The 13,282-nt window shown below is 44.1% G+C and overlaps 1 protein-coding gene across 4 annotated transcripts in view; it reads right to left on the bottom strand.

Annotated features, from left to right (window-relative positions):
* LOC139226454 (RIMS-binding protein 2-like) overlaps positions 1-13,282 on the bottom strand; it is a 267,359-nt gene that overhangs the window by 184,122 nt on the left and 69,955 nt on the right. For all 4 annotated transcript variants that reach the window (XM_070857232.1, XM_070857233.1, XM_070857235.1 and 1 more), the window contains exon 2: positions 2,332-2,439. In XM_070857232.1, coding sequence (XP_070713333.1) covers positions 2,332-2,439 — 108 coding nt within the window. The remainder of the gene's footprint in view (positions 1-2,331; positions 2,440-13,282) is intronic.

The raw sequence follows: 13,282 nt of genomic DNA, 5'->3' as shown, positions 1-13,282 counted from the left end.
GCAGGGGTGGTGTGTCCAAGACCAAGTGCAGCGGGCGGTCTTAGAATAAGGTGGAGGAGAGATGGGTGCAGCTTTTTTATGCTGCTGTTGTTGTTATTATTGTTGTTACTGTTATAACTGTTTTCAAATTAAAAGTTTTTTGTAAGTTTATGTAAATTTACAAGTTTAAAAGTTTGTAAGTGATCTTAAAGAGTGATTGTAAAGTAAAGTTTGATACAAGAATCATTTTATTAAAGTTAAGTTAAGGACAAAAGAACTGTGTTAAACTTTTGAATAAAATGTATTTTACATTAAAACTGAATCATTTCCATTATTTGTTCGATTATTAAAACAACTTTTGAAGCAAACAAGAATAATTTCCATCATTTGTTCCATTAACACAACACAACATTATGGAACAGCTGTAAACAATAAACATGGTCCATGTGGAATAGTTGTCGCTGAGCTTTCAGGCAGCAGTAAAGTGCTCATGGATGAGCTGCTGGCGCAAGGCTCGAGCAATCGTTAAAGGGATACGATGGCCCGCCCTCCTCTGCCGTCGTGCATGGCTTCCTTGTCCTCCTGCTTGTCATCTGCATCATTATCATCAGTCACTCTCACCCCGCAGGTAGGTCTTCCATTACCAGGTACTGCTGCCTCATGATGGCTAAGTTATGCAGCATGCAGCAAATAACAGTGAACTGCCAACAATCTCAGGTGAGTACAGCAAGTAGCCTCTAGAATGGTTCAAGCATCCGAAACGCTGTTTCAAGATGCCAATGGTCCTCTCTAGGAAGCTGCACGTCGCAGCATGCGATATGTTGTATTCATGGTCAGCTTCCGTCCAGGTTACACATAGGGGCGTCATGAGCCAGATGGCAAGACCGTACCCTCTGTCTCCCAGCCCTTCTGGCTGCTGTTGAAACATAGCAGATATAACACTGTCGCATAGTATGAACGCATCATTGGGCAGTAATGGGGAACTTTATGTAGTCATTCCTCCGTGCATATACTGCAGCTGTCACCTGCCGAATGCAGACATGTGTTGCATGTTGAGAGATGGCACACACATCCCCATTTGTAGCTTGAAATGAGCCGGAGGCATAGAATGAAAGTGCAGCTGTAACCTTCACTTCAACTGACAAAGCAGTCCTCCTGATGCTTCTAGGTTGCAGATCTGCTTTGACCAACTCACAGATCTCAGTTACAACTTCTTTGCGGAAACGCAGCCTTCTGACACAGTATGCATCACTCAGGTGGAGGTACGCCTGTCTCGATATACCCGAGGTGGGTAAGGCCTCCTGCCCAGCACCCTACGAGCTCTGATGTTCCTGATGCGATGACGTCGAATCAGTTGTCTCCTACGTAGCACCATGAAGCAGAAGGCTCGCATAAGGTATGACATTGTCAGTATTGCCCCCATACTTAAATTTTGCCTTTGAAAGAAGCTCAAAATGGCAGGAAAGTAGTCAGGACAGGTTCACAGTTCTCGCTCCCCAAGGTCTGTATGGATGGACCACATCCAAGGTCTTGTGACTTCTCCTCTCTCCCTCCACCCCTCCTTAACTAATTGCAGTCTTGTGACTTCTCCCCTTCTCTCTCTCCACCCCCCCCCCTCCCCCCCACTCATTGCAGTCTTCAGAAGCCTTCCGATTGGCACCTTGCTCCCCGGGCTCAGTATTTAAGCCTTCCGATCGACACCTTGCTCTCTCTCCTCCTCCCCCCTCCGGGCTTGTTTTCCAGCCAAGCCCCGAGCCTCTGTGTCCGGGCGCAGGGCCGATTCTGCCAGCCAAAGCTATGACCCTCCAGCCCTGCTTCAAGACATTCGGTGGTGGCGTGCGAGTGAAACAAAAAGAGAAAACTTCTGAAATCCAACAAACTTCCAGTTACTACATTGACAGGTAAAAAAAGTTTTGAGTGTTCTTGACTCCCTCCAAAATTTCGATTAAAAACAATTGTGTCTTTCAGCGGCAATTTGTCAATGTGCGCTGGTTTTCTTAAGTGCCCAGAAGGTTTTTCGGGAGTGGCCAGATACACCGACATAGGCGGCAAAAATCTTGGCCAATCTGCGAAAAATTATAAAAACCAGCGCAGACATCAGAGAACGTTAAAAAAAAACTGGCCTAGAAAAATCGTAACTAAGTTAGTTATGCCAGCACAGATTGCAGGGTAAACTTTGAAAAAAATAAACACACCAAAAAAAACGGCACGTGCCAAAAAAACACCACAAATGACCCGGGAAAATTGAGCCCATAGAGAGGAGAGGAGTTGTTGTGAGGAGAAGGTACCAGAGACATAGGGTTAAATGGTGACAAAAGAGTCTCCTGTGTAAAATGGACACTTTGCTCTTACCAGTAAAGTGTTCTCCTCTCGGAGTGTTATGCATGTGCGCTCCAACTCCCTGACAGCTTTCAGCAGCTCTGTGTTGCGTTTCACCAGTGATCCATAACTGGTACCATTCTGCAAAAACAAACAAACAAGAGTGCATTTAGTTTTGGAGAAACTGCTTCCTGGAAGGCTAAAGATGAACTAACTGATTTGGGAGACTGAAACATTAACAGCTTTTGATAAATGTGCAGTTTGGAACTTAAAGTACAAGTATACTGAGCGGTGTGGAGGTAAATACTGGAACTGTATGGAACTGGGCAAAAGGACAATCAATCACTTGTGTTTAATTCACAAAGGCTTTTATTGTAATTACATGACATACAGTACACTCTTATGAGCATTCTCGTACTGGGCCCCAAACCAGTTTACAGCAAACCTTATAGCAATTTGGCAAAAGGCCATTTGCCCAATAAGCCCATATATTTTTGTTTAATATCAGTTCTATCTTCCTTCCTTCTCTTCAGATCTATCCCCTCCATCTTCAGAGAAATCATGAGTGCCTCTGGAACCCATTTACATTACTTACTTCAATGTCCTTTTCTAGTCAATGTATTCCCTATTTCTGTTACCCATTTGGTGAAACAGTTCTGCCCTCATTCCCTATTTTTTAAGTTATGCAGCCAAATTGAGAACAATACTTCTGGATCAACGACAACAGGCCCCTTTATAAGAGTGAAAAAATTTATTCAGATCAACATGAAGTCTCCAAACAGAACTGCACCCAACACTCTTAATCATTATTCAAGAACCATCGTAATGCCCCCTTTGTTTCCTCTCAAGTCCAATAACATCCAACCCACGATTTGTAGCCAGAACTGCACCCAGTCCTCCAGATGAGGACCAACGCCTTATACCTGTACAGCAACAACACCACGTTTTTCAGAGCCGTATTTTGTTCCTCTGCTAACTATAATCCATGGACCTCTCTCCTGATCAGCATCCCGTCGGATTGCTCTATTGAATGCACGATCCCTCGTTTGCTTCTTGTTCCCATACTAATTATTTTATCATTTTACTCAGGCAATTAAAATATTCAAATCCTTCTGAATCTTGCTGTATTATTCCGCATTATGTTCTCTGCCTACTTTAAGTCAGCTATTATAATTAATACAGGCAATAGATGAAATGGTGCGGTATGATCCTCTATTCATTAACTTTGTTGCATTGGACAAGACAGGTGGAGAGCTCCACAATATTTGACTTGTTCAACAGGGGAGCTGCATTAGGAAAAATGCGGTCTACATTTAAAAAAGAAATGAAAAATATGACTGTGACCCATCCCCATTTCTCCTGCAGTTGGAATATTCGTGTAACCAGCTGTTGACCGCATGTCTGTCTTCAATAGTGCTCTTCATTGCAAGCACACAGGATGTGCTCCCTTTTACTGAGGACACACTGAGGTTGATGGGGTGTGATGTTTGTCGGTAAATAAAAATGACAACACGTTGTTAAGGTTTCAACCCCATGATAACAATAAGGCCATTTGAACGACCAAAACTTTGGCCATGACAACCCAAAGACAACTTAACTTAAAAAGTCTCAATTCATTTAGCTTGTTGAATGAAAACTCATCACTTTGTTTCACTTATCCTTACATAAAAAATCCCAGCAGTTAACTCCACAGGACTCCTCCTGCCACACAATGTAATGTCACATTGTCATTATCCTTGCCAGTGCTTTATGCCATTGAGCTCAGACACTTAGGAGGATGTATACCAGGCTTGACACTACCCCAGCTATAATATTAGTAACCACACATCTACTCAAAGGTGGCTTCATCGTACACATCAGAGACTGGACGGCAGTAGAAGCAATTAATGGAATGCAAGGTCTCCCCTGGGCAATGCTTCACATGTTACAAAAACATGTTACAAAAACTACCAGACAAGTACTTAACCCTTTCAAAAATTAATATTTGTGTGATGAACACAGACAACTGCATCATAAGAACATGTAATCACTAAAATGTAACGGCACACAGATAATCACTGACATGTAGGGACACACAAATAATCAGTGACATATAGGGACATACATAATTACAGACATGTAGGGCATGCATTTAATCACTGACATGTAGGGACACATACAATCACTGACATATAGGGCACACATGTAATCACTGACATGTCGGGACACATGTAATCACAGAGAAGTAGGACACATTCACTGACATGTAGGGAACACACTTAATCACTGACATGTAATGATACAGATAATTACAGACATGTAAGGACACACATAACCAGTGACATGTAGGGACACACGGATGATCACTGACATGTAGAGACAGGTAAATAATCACTGACATTGAGGGACACATGTAATTACTGACATGTAGGGGCACACAGATGATCACTAACATGTAGGGACACATGTAATCTCTGACATGAAGGGATACACGGATGATCACTGACATGTAGAGACAGGTAAATAATCACTGGCATTTAGGGACAGACAGATAATCACGGACATGTAGGGACACACAGATAATCACTGGCATGTAGGACACACATAATCACTGACATGTAGGGAAAGGGATCAGACTTAATCACTGACATATAGAGACACATGTAATCACTGACATGTAGGGACACATGTAATCACTGACATGTAGGGACACATGTAACCACTGACATGTAGGGACATACAAATAATCAGTGGAAATCCTTATTCGTCCCGAAATTGTGTTTAGGAAATTGATGGGACTGAAGGCCCGATAAATCACCAGGGCCTGATAGTCTACATCCCAGAGTACTTAAGGAAGTGGCCCTAGAAATAGTGGATGCATTGATGGTCATTTTCCAACATTCTAAAGACTCTCGATCAGTTCCTATGGATTGGAACTAATGTAACACCACTTTTTAAAAAACGAGGGAGAGAGAAAACAGGGAATTATAGACCGGTTAGCCTGACATCAGTAATGGGGAAAATGTTAGAATCAATTATTAAAGATGTAATAGCAGCGCATTTGGAAAGCAGTGACAGGATCAATCCAAGTCAGCATGGATTTATGAAAGGGAAATCGTGCTTGACAAATCTTCTAGAAGGTTTTGAGGATATAATTAGTAGAGTGGACAAGTGAGAACCAGTGGATCTGGTTTATTTGGACTTTCAAAAGGCTTTTGACAAGGTTCCACACAAGAAATTAGTGTGCAAAATTAAAGCACATGGTATTGGGGGTTATTTATTGACGTGGATAGAGAACTGGTTGGTAGACAGGAAGCAAAGAATAGACAAAATGGGTCCTTTTCAGAATGACAGACAGTGACTAGTGGGGTACTGCAAGGTTCAGTGCTGGGACCCCAGCTATTTAAAATATACATTAATGATTTAGACAAAGGAATTGAATGTAATATCTCCAAGTTTGCAGATGACACTTAGCTGGGTGGCAGTGTGAGCTGTGAGGAGGATGCTATGAGGCTGCGGGGTGACTTGGATAGGTTAGGTGAATGGCCAAATGCATGGCAGATGCAGTATAATGTAGATAAATGTGAGGTTATCCACTTTGGTGGCAAAAACAGGAAGGCAGAATATTATCTGAATGGTGACAGATTAGGAAAAGGGGAGATGCAACGAACCTGGGTGTCATGGCACATCAGTCATTGAAGATTGGCATGCAGGAACAGCAGGCAGTGAAGAAAACAAATGGCATCTTTGCCTTCATAGTGAGTGGATTTGAGTATAGGAGCAGGGAGGTCCTACTGCAGTTGTACAGTGCCTTGGTGAGGCCACACCTTGAATATTGCATACAGTTTTGGGCTCCTAATCTGAGGAAGGACATTCTTGTTATTGAGGGAATGCAGCAAGGGTTCACTAGACTGATTCCCGGGATGGCAGGACTGACATATGAAGAAAGACTGCATCGACTAGGCTTATATTCACTAGAATTTAGAAGAATGAGAGGGAATCTCATAGAAACATATACAATTCTGACGGGATAGGACAGGTTAGATGCAGGAAGAATGTTCCAGATGTTGGAAAAGTCCAGAACCAGGGATCACAGTCTAAGGATAAGGGGTAAGCCATTTAGGACCGAGATGAGGAGAAAATTCTTCACTCAGAATTGTGAACCTGTGGAATTCTCTACCACAGAAAGTTGTTGAGGCCAGTTCGTTAGATATATTCAAATGGGAGTTAGATGTGGCCCATACGGCTAAACGAATCAAGGGGTATGGAGAGAAAGCAGGAATGGTGTACTGAAGTTGCATGATCAGCCATGATCATATTGAATGGTGGTGCAGTCTTGAAGGGCCGAATGGCCTACTCCTGCACCTATTTTCTATGTTTCTACATTTCTATGTAGGGACAGACAGATAATCACTGACATGTAGAGACACAAGATAATCACGGACATGTAGGGACACACAGATAATCACGGACATGTAGGGACACAGATAATCACGGACATGTAAGGACACACGTAATCATGGATATGTACAGCACACATGTAATTACTGACATGTAGGGACACACAAATAATCACACATATAGTGACACACGTAATCAGTGACATGTAGGGATACACGTAATCACTGACATGTAGGGATACACATAATCACTGACATGTAGGGACACATGTAATCACGGATATGTAGGGACAGACAGCTAATCACTGACATGTAGGGAACACAGCTAATCACGAACATATAGGGACACACGTAATCACTGATATGTATGGCACACATGTAATCACTGACAGGTAATGGCACACAGAAAATCACTGACATGTAGGGACATACAATAATCACACATTTTGGGACACACGTAATCAGTAAGATATAGGGATACACTTAATCATGGACATGTAGGGCACACATGTAATCGCTGACATGTAGCAGCACACAATCACTGACATGCAGGGACACACATCATCACGGACATGTAAGGACACACGTAATCGCTGACATGTACGGATAGACAGATAATCACTGACATGTAGGGACACATGTAATCACTAACCTGTAGGGACACATGTAATCACTGACATGTAGGGACACATGTAATCACTGACATGTAGTGGCACACGTAATCACTGACATGTAAGGACATGTAATCACAGACATGTAGGGACACACATAATCACTGGCATGTAGTGGCACACGTAATCACTGACATGTAGGGACGCACAGATAATCACGGACATGTAGGGACACGTAATACTGACATGTAGAGACACACAGATAATCACTGACATATAGGGACACACGTAACCACTGACATGTAGGGACACACAGATAATCACTAACATGTAGGGACACACGTAATCACTGACATGTAGGGACACACGTAATCACTGACATGTAGGGACACACGTAATCACTGACATGTAGGGACACAGATAATCACTGAGATGTTAGGGCAGACAGATAATCACGGACATGTAGGGACATATGTAATCACTGACATGTAGGGACACACGTAATCACTGACATGTAGGGACACACAGATAATCACTAACATGTAGGGACACACGTAATCGCTGACATGTAGGGACACACGTGATCACTGACGTGTAGGGACACACAGATGATCACTGACATGTAGAGACACAGATAATCACAGATGTTTGGGCAGACAGATAATCACGGACAAGTAGGGACACATGTAATCACTGACATGTAGGGACACACGTAATCACGGATATGTATGGCACACAGATAATCACTGACATGTAGGGACACAGATGATCACTGACATGTAGGGACACAGATAATCATGGGCGTGTAGGGGCACACAGATAATCACAGACATGTAAGGATCCACCTATAATCACTGATATATAGGGACACAGATTGTCACTGGCATGTAGCGGCACAGATAGTCACTGACATGTGGGGCACATGAGAAATTACTGGCATGAATGGTATATCCAGTCAATAACTAATATGTGACGGTCTATAGAGAATCAATAATGTGAGGGCACACAGATAATCACTGATACATGATGAATACACAGATACCTGAGGGTATAAGGAGAATCACTGATACTTAATGAATACACAGATACCTGAGGGTATAAGGAGAATCACTGATACTTAATGAATACACAGATACCTGAGGGCATAAGGAGAATCACTGATACATAATGAATACACAGATACCTGAGGGTATAAGGAGAATCACTGATATATAATGAATACATAGATACCTGAGGGTTTAAGGAGAATCACTGATACATAAGGGATACACAGATAATCATTGATACCCGAGACCTGTGGGCAAACAGTGAATCACTAATACATGAGGGGTGCATAGATAATCACGGACACAGAGGGTACACAGTTAATCATTCACACATGAGGAAACGCTGGTAATTACTGACAAATAAGGACGCACAGATAATTAAGCATGTGTAATGAATACATATGTATCACAAACTCATGAGGGTACACAGGTAATCAGGGTTACTGAGTTACATGGACTTTAATTCAGCATATTTATGAGGGGAGAACTTGACATATCCTGGAGCTAATACTTCAAAACCAAATGGGCAGATTTTAGATTAATTTTGCAGTTGATCACCCAGTTCTTTTGCATCAGATTGCCATGGCATTCTCAGAATAACAGTGAAAGAGCAGGAAATATTTACAATGATACTCTACGCTTCAGGGAGGGTTCTTTCAGAGAGACGAGAGGGAGTTGTTCTGTTTCTGGTGATTCAGATCGCAGCACAGCTCCAGTAAAGGGTTAATGACTGCACTGCAGTGTTTCATGTATCTGTCAAACTGTTTTATTAACTACAATTTATTTAACACACAACACAATTTATTCACTCCATTGTGGACCATTTTTACAGCAAGTGCTGACAGCTGCCCCTCGATCTATTACTGCAGTACATAGAGGTTAGTCTGACACAAGCAGCTCTTCCTGGCCACCTCCAGAGACCATTCAAACACTATTTGTTCTGATAATTACACAGCTCTGAACTTAATAGAGCAAGCACTAAAGACAACATGAATTTTAAAGACATAAGATGACACAACAACTTTAACATAGTAAAACATCCCAAGGCACTTCACAGGAATATTATGACAAAAATTTGACACCGAGCCACATAAGGAGAAATTAGGGCAGATGCTTGGTCAAAGAGGTAAATTTTAAGGAGTGTCTTGAAGGAGGAAAGAGAGGTAAAGAGGTGAAGAGATTTCGGGAGGGAATTCCAGAGCTTAGGGCCCAGGCAGGGCCACCAATGGTTGAGCGTTTATAATCAAGGATGCTCAAGAGGGCACAATTAGAAGAGCGCATTTTCCTCAGGGGACAGTAAACAAACTTTCATTAACCCTCTCCAATTCCAACCATATAATGCTCAGACTCTGGAATTAGGTAGACAACTGTTATGTGTGAATAAGGAGTCTGACGAAATACTGTGAGCTCAAAGTAAAGTGTGGCCTTAGTCTTTTACTGCAGGTCTCCAGAGTGCCTCTCCAGCCTGTGAGGCCTCCTTAAGTACAGGTGCTCCCAAGGGATTGTGGGATCCCTTGGGACTCCAGGGGATGAGCCCTTTGGTAGCTACACAAGGTATATACAGGTTTGCATATATAACAACACTCCCAAGCAAAGTCAATAGTGTAACTATTTACAAGGTGAGTCGATCTGGGGCCTTTCTTGCCCTGGTTGATCGTCTCGGTGCAAATGCTGGTTTTGGTGAATCGTTTGTTGGGCCCTCGCTGGGCTGCTATGCAGCTGGCCTTGCTGGGCTGCCTGGTGTGGTGAGTCCTGCTGGGCTGCTGCGGGTGATCGGTTCTGCTTCGTGGTCAACCGCGGTGTCGGTTGCCACTGGTGTGTATGTTGGGGGGGTCAAAGAAGTTAGGGTCCAAAGTGGGTTGCACAGGATAGTCCGTGAATCTGAGTTTGATTTGGTCCAAGTGTTTCTGGTGAATGAGTCCATTTGAAAGTTTGACCCGAAACACCCTACTCCCCTTTTTGACCACAACAATGCCGGAAGCCACTTGGGACCTTGTCCATAGTTCAACACAAATACAGATCATTGATTTCAATTTCGTATGACACATTTGCGCTATCATATGTATTTATTTGAAGCCGCCTGCTCTCTACCTATTCATGTAGATCAAGGTGGACTAACGAGAGCCTTGTCTTAAGTGCCCTTTTCATGAGCAGTTCAGCAAGTGGAATCCCAGTGAGCGAGTGGGGTCTCGCGCGGTAGCTAAGCAGGACTTGGGATAGGCGAGTCTGCAGTGAGCCTTCAGTTACCCTCTTCAAACTCTGCTTGATAGTCGGCAGCAGTCGGGAGCAGCGTCGGAGGTGCGTGGAGAGGCCTATAAAAGGCACAGCAGGGAGTCCGGGGCCCAGTGTCGGCAGCAGTCGGGAGCAGCGTCGTGCGTGGAGAGGCCTATAAAAGGCACAGCAGGGAGTCCGGGGCCCAGTGTCGGCAGCAGCGTCGGAGGTGCGTGGAGAGGCCTATAAAAGGCACAGCAGGGAGTCCGGAGCCCAGTGTCGGGAGCAGCGTCGAGGAGGTGCGTGGAGCGGCCTATAAAAGGCGTGACTTGTGCAGCTACAGGGAGAAAGCAAAAAAGAAGTAGAAAGAAATCAAAAGGTGACGTCACAGCCAAGAGGGTAAGTGATTGGCTGGTGATTGGTGAGTAGTTTTTCTTTTTTCTCTTCTATATCAGTGAGTAACTTTTAACATTGTTGTTGCCAATTTAAGTGTATCTAGGGGTTAAGTCATGGCAGGAGAGCTCGGTCGGGTATTATGCTCCTCCTGTACCATGTGGGAACTCAGGGATGACTCCAGTGTCCCTGACGACTATGTGTGCAGGAAGTGTATCCACCTCCAGCTCCTGACGGTCCGCGTTGCGGAGTTGGAGCTGAGGGTGGATTCACTCTGGAGCATCCACGATGCTGAGAATGACGTGAGTATCACGTGTAGCGAGTTGGTCGTACCGCAGGGAAAGGGTCCACAGCCAGATAGGGAATGGAAGACCAACAGGAAGAGTAGTGCAAGGAAGGTAGTGCAGGAGTCCCCTGTGGTCATCCCCCTGCAAAACAGATACACTGCTTTGGGTACTGTTGAGGGGGATGACTCATCAGGGGAGGGCAGCAGCAGCCAAGTTCATGGCACCGTGGCTGGCTCTGTTACACAGGAGGGCAGAAAAAAGAGTGGGAGAGCGGTAGTGATAGGGGATTCAATTGTAAAGGGAATAGATAGGCGTTTCTGCGGCCGCAACCGAGACTCCAGGATGGTATGTTGCCTCCCTGGTGCAAGGGTCAAGGATGTCTCGGAGCGGGTGCAGGACATTCTAAAAAGGGAGGGAGATCAGCCAGTTGTCGTGGTGCACATTGGTACCAACGACATAGGTAAAAAAAGGGATGAGGTCCTACGAAACGAATTTAAGGAGCTAGGAGCTAAATTAAAAAGTAGGACCTCAAAAGTAGTAATCTCAGGATTGCTACCAGTGCCACGTGCTAGTCAGAGTAGGAATCGCAGGATAGCGCAGATGAATACGTGGCTTGAGCAGTGGTGCAGCAGGGAGGGATTCAAATTCCTGGGGCATTGGGACCGGTTCTGGGGGAGGTGGGACCAGTACAAACCGGACGGTCTGCACCTGGGCAGGACCGGAACCAATGTCCCAGGGGGAGTGTTTGCTAGTGCTGTTGGGGAGGATTTAAACTAAGATGGCAGGGGGATGGGAACCAATGCAGGGAGACAGAGGGAAACAAAAAGGAGGCAAAAGCAAAAGACAGAAAGGAGATGAGGAACAGTGGAGGGCAGAGAAACCCAAGGCAAAGAACAAAAAGGGCCACTGTACAGCAAAATTCTAAAAGGACAAAGGGTGTTAAAAAAACAAGCCTGAAGGCTTTGTGTCTTAATGCAAGGAGTATCCGCAATAAGGTGGATGAATTAACTGTGCAAATAGATGTTAACAAGGATGATCAGGGCTGGGAACTCAACATCCAAGGGTATTCAACATTTAGGAAAGATAGAATAAACGGAAAAGGAGGTGGGGTAGCATTGCTGGTTAAGGAGGAGATTAAGGGAATAGTTCGGAAGGACATTAGCTTGGATGATGTGGAATCTATATGGGTAGAGCTGCAGAATACCAAAGGGCAAAAAACATTAGTGGGAGTTGTGTACAGACCTCCAAACAGCAGTAGTGATGTTGGGGAGGGCATCAAACATGAAATTAGGGGTGCGTGCAATAAAGGTGCAGCAGTTATAATGGGTGACTTTAATATGCACATAGATTGGGTTAACCAAACTGGAAGCAATACGGTGGAGGAGGATTTCCTGGAGTGCATAAGGGATGGTTTTTTAGACCAATATGTCGAGGAACCAACTAGTGGGGAGGCCATCTTAGACTGGGTGTTGTGTAATGAGAGAGGATTAATTAGCAATCTCGTTGTGCGAGGCCCCTTGGGGAAGAGTGACCATAACATGGTGGAATTCTGCATTAGGATGGAGAATGAAACAGTTAATTCAGAGACCATGGTCCAGAACTTAAAGAAGGGTAACTTTGAAGGTATGAGGCGTGAATTGGCTAGGATAGATTGGTGAATGATACTGAAGGGGTTGACTGTGGATGGGCAATGGCAGACATTTAGAGACCGCATGGATGAACTACAACAATTGTACATTCCTGTCTGGCGTAAAAATAAAAAAGGGAAGGTGGCTCAACCGTGGCTATCAAGGGAAATCAGGGATAGTATTAAAGCCAAGGAAGTGGCATACAAATTGGCCAGAAATAGCAGCGGACCCGGGGACTGGGAGAAATTTAGAACTCAGCAGAGGAGGACAAAGGGTTTGATTAGGGCAGGGAAAATGGAGTACGAGAAGAAGCTTGCAGGGAACATTAAGACGAATTGCAAAAGTTTCTATAGATATGTAAAGAGAAAAAGGTTAGTAAAGACAAACGTAGGTCCCCTGCAGTCAGAATCAGGGGAAGTCATAACGGGG

This window comes from Pristiophorus japonicus, chromosome 16, assembly GCF_044704955.1.
Source record: "Pristiophorus japonicus isolate sPriJap1 chromosome 16, sPriJap1.hap1, whole genome shotgun sequence".
Lineage (NCBI taxonomy): Eukaryota > Metazoa > Chordata > Chondrichthyes > Pristiophoridae > Pristiophorus > Pristiophorus japonicus.
The sequence above is the reverse complement of the archived record's forward strand: the minus strand, read 5'-3'. Positions and strand labels throughout refer to the sequence as shown.